This window comes from Cynoglossus semilaevis, chromosome 17, assembly GCF_000523025.1.
Source record: "Cynoglossus semilaevis isolate Cse_v1.0 chromosome 17, Cse_v1.0, whole genome shotgun sequence".
Classification (NCBI taxonomy): Eukaryota; Metazoa; Chordata; class Actinopteri; order Pleuronectiformes; family Cynoglossidae; genus Cynoglossus; species Cynoglossus semilaevis.
The window spans coordinates 10491993-10496312 of record NC_024323.1 but is presented as its reverse complement, the minus strand read 5'-3'; the positions used below and the strand labels follow the sequence as shown (position 1 = coordinate 10496312).

General features: G+C 41.9%; 1 protein-coding gene across 3 annotated transcripts in view; it reads right to left on the bottom strand.

The window, feature by feature from the left end:
- Nucleotides 1–205: 205 nt before the first annotated feature.
- plekhh3 (pleckstrin homology, MyTH4 and FERM domain containing H3) overlaps nt 206–4320 on the bottom strand; it is a 39867-nt gene continuing 35752 nt past the window's right edge. For 2 of the 3 annotated variants that reach the window (XM_025064761.1, XM_025064763.1), the window contains one exon: nt 206–2920. In XM_025064761.1, the coding sequence (XP_024920529.1) occupies nt 2750–2920 (171 nt within the window). In that variant the 3' untranslated portion in view covers nt 206–2749. Of the gene's footprint in view, nt 2921–4153 lie in introns of those variants that run through there. The other variant, XM_025064762.1, reaches the window with a different exon arrangement.

The following is a 4320-nucleotide window of genomic DNA, read 5'->3' as shown; positions in this document are numbered from 1 at the left end:
TCCTAACTCTACTCTGAAACTTTAGGTATACCATGATAGCAGGTTGTAAATGACAATAAAACATTTGTTAAAGAAAACAAAGGAGCTGTGAAATGCTGCATTAGTCTGTAGTTTGAGGTCTTCTGCATGTCAGTAAAGGGCAATGCAAACTGAAGGAGACAATTACAGACCCTTTTCTGCAATGTGTAAACAATGGCACAGATAATTTGTGTAGTAAAATGGTTGTCACGTTTTTATTAATTACATACAGTATTTAAAGTTTTTATTGCACTTCCAAGTTAGTTTAAAAACAAACAATAGTGCAATTGACCATACACACAAACACATAAAAAGGTACCGTGCAGCAATACTTACAAACAAGCCTAATATAAAGCAAAAACATCTTCAGATTTGACTTTTTCTCCTGCTCATCAACATAGCTCAGAGCTGCCTGCAGCTGCAGTAAAGAAAGCAGAAGAAAGGGCTGTGACTCATAAGGCCACCTCCTAGAGGAAGGCTGGTTTTCAAACCGGTTACTGTAAGCAGACCAGTCTGTAAAATCTTTAAATTCCTAACTTTTATGTAACTACTATACTAATAAAAGAGAGGATGAATATAAGAATTCCTTACATTTGAGGATATTCAAGTGTAAAGGAAGGTAATCAGGGAGTTTGTCTGCTTTGGGAAAAATATCGGTAATGAAAGCTTATAAAAGAGAAAACATCTTTGGTCCGCACTCAAATCCACCAGTTGGCAGAACTTTGGTTTCACACATATGACACAAACAGTGGACACGAGAGAAGCTACATAGGGATTTACAGATGAAAGGCATCACCGGCTCTGATCAGTAAAAAACAAGAGAAATGGACTTAGAATAACAGTGCTGAAAGTATAGATGAAAAGAGACTGTGTAGAGTTAGGAGGGAAATTGACATGAATAAAGTCTTGAATATTAATTATTCTACAAGTAGTGAAATATGGCTATAATTCTGTTTTAATTATGATTACATTTAAAGGGCTCAGATTGAAAGATTGTGAACATTAATGTTAAAACGCTCTTTTGGGGAAAATTAGTTATCAGAAGACTAGAAACCAGAAATAATACCATTAACTCTTCAGACAACCTTGACTGACTTTGGTACAACTGGACTTAAGTACCAGAATGCCGTGTCCACTTCTTATGGACACTAAATGGTTACAGACCTGACATCAGAATATACTTTTATCTAGAAAGAAAGAAGACACTAGACAATAAAAGCCCAAAAAAAATACAAAAGCATCTAGGTCCTAATAAGAAAAGTTAAAATTCTGGGCAGAGAAGGGATAATATGGGTTTAAACTTTTTAAAGATCCACAGCACAAATGTTGTTTTTTTACAGTTTGTGTGGTTTAAGTTAAGTCTGTCAACATGTATAAACTAAAAAAAAAGTACAAAAAGCACCTGTTATTTCTCAGCAGATTGAAGGTGCAATATTATCTTCACTGACAAAAGCAGTCAAGTGTTAACTGAGTTTGGTGTTTGAGGATTTAACAGCAGAGACGAGCAGCACGACGAAGAACACATCAGAGCATATGCTGGAAACAACGAATGAAGAACAAAATCCTCCCAAAATTTTCCTCTGGTTTCTGTGACAAAGTTAACCTAAATTCCACGTGTTTCATCCGGGAGTTTCATTTCTCGATCAAATAGACTCACTGATGCACACACACGTAAGGACAATGAAAAAAAAAAAAAACTCCCACTGCCAAGAGTTTATAAGGCCTTTGGCAGTCAGGAGGAGTTGGCCGACGGAGTCCGACATCTGTTTCCATTTCCCAGTTCACATGGCTCACTGCATCAACAGTTCCAGGTAACCAGAGCTGGGCCGGGATCTTATGAAAACTAACTGTCTCTGATGAACGTGTCAGCTTCAGGGCACATGAGAAAGTGAGGGTAAGAGTGTGTGTGTGTGCGTATGTGTGATGGTGGCTGAGTGAAAACCACAGACAGGGGAGGGCTTGTCACTGAACATTTTCAGCACTATTCCAGCAGTACATGACGGACTGCTGCCTTCTAGGAAACTCAAAAGACAAATATGGCACACTTCGAAAGATAGAGGGAGAGAGATAGAAAAGAGAGAGAGAGATAGAGAGAGAGAGAGAGAGTGAAGCCACAGTTGTGTATGTTTCTTTTTTCTTTAAGCTGTACTTCTCAGACAGGATGGGGGAGCTGCAGTACCACGGCTCACCACTGCCACAGACCTGACACTTGCTCTCTCCCTAATGAAGCACAATGTTCACGTCAGCATGTCACATTGTCGAGGAGACGGGCTGAGGTTCGGGTGGTGGTTGCCCTGCAGGGTAGCTGAGGCGATTGCGTGACAGTGAGGGGGTTGGGGAGAAGGGGTTTCAGAGCGACACCTAATCAGCGACCGCAACGGCCACTGCGGCTTTTTCAGCCTCTCTCGCTAAACAGAAACCCTGTGCCTTCACGTTTATTCCCATTCCCTCACCCACTCACCCTCCTTCCCTCCATTACTCCAGTCATCCACCGGCCAGCTCCTTCAGCTGGAAAGCTCAGCAAGGGTTTATTTTCACGGATGGGGAGAGAAAACAGCCCTCTCTTTGTTTTGGCTGCCGCGCTGTTCCCAATGGAGGAGGCGCAGGGTCCTAAGTGCTGGGGTTGGACCTCCTTAGGGCCACAAGTAGGAGGAGGGTGGACCTACTGTATGTGTGTGTCTCAGTGTGTTTCTTGGTGTGTGTTTGCGTGCAGGTACAGTTTGGGTCACAGTCAAACGGGATGCGAAGGCAGCTCCAGAAGGGTCGGCGGCTGCATCGAGGCCAGTTGGCGGCAGCCGACCTCCGTGCTCTCCGCTATGGTGACGTCCACATCTTCGCTTTTGTCTCGCTGTCGACGGATGGCACTAAAATATGCATTCATCAGCTGCATGATCTCAGTCAGCTGTGAGAGAGAGGGAGAGAGGGGGAGAGAGAGAGGTCAGATCAGTGTCTGGCACTGTCACAGGAGGGCAGAGAGGGGTGATGTCATCCAGCTGCTTGAAAAACCGAATCCCTCAGAATCCTACAATGATGTTGTTTGGCAGAGTTTAGGCAGGAGACAACACACTCACACACTCACAGCCCTCAATCAGATTTACATTTATAAAAATGTGTGTGAAATTTCATCATTGACATATTCTGTTCTGCAGCTGTTGCTGGTATATGAAATAAAGAGGAGTCATTGTTTTTTCTTCTTCTAGGGCATCAGCACTGTTGGAATGGATTCTGAAAGTGCATTTTGATGTTGGTGTTTTTTGTACCTTCATGTACTTTCAATTAGTGATTTAAGTAATTATATTTATACATATTCATTTATAATAATTTATATATATATATTTTGGAAACATTTATACAACACTGTATTAAATAAAATCTACATTTATACATATACAAATATACAACTACTATATACATATATGCATACACACACATATATACAGTATATACTGTGTATATATATATATATATATATATATATATATATATCACAATATTAATATGGACAATAATGCATTGAAATAATCCTTCTCATTTATCCTGTGTAGCACCCTTGACCTCTGACCTCTTCAATGCTCAGTGCAGTGTACTAGTGTAATCAGTCAGGGCACAGGTGCTGGAAACGTGAAGAATACCATCAGCGGTGCTAATCACCTTCACCTTATCTGTGACTTTAACTCTGAAATAAGCCCCCTGCCAAAAGTTGCTGAACCTTACTGCTGCCCTACAGTTCTACTTACCCCTCACCCCCTTGCTCAGTGGTTCAAAACCCTGGCGCATTCATGTCAGAGCACTATAAGGCCTGGGGTTAAAAATATAAGCAGAAGCCTCTGTGAGCTGCACTTGAAGTGGCCTGTGTGTGAGGAGTCACAGAGGGATTTTTTGTTCAGTGTGGGAAGATGCGAGGAAATCTCCCTGGTGTAAGACGAGCTTTGTTCCCTCTCGAAAAAAGGCTCAGTTTAAAAGAACTTCCATGTTTCTGAGAAATGTTTGGACAAATCTCATTTTCTAACCGCAGTGATAAAACGCAACCCTCCAGCTAATGCCAGGAAGTCCGACTTTGTGTGGTTTGCGTGCAGCAGGTTGCGTGCTCTCTATTTAGACTAATTTAACAAGTGTTTTTAAAAGTGGGTCGGGGGGGGGTATTGTATCACACAGACAGTGTGCTTCTTTCACTTACACTGCAGGATCCTGCTTGGTGATAAGGCCACTTGGCCAGAGAACTGCACACAAACTGAAACCTACAGTGCTGCTGGACTGTGGCTGACCTCAGAGCAGGAGGAACTGCTCTAATGAGAGATACCG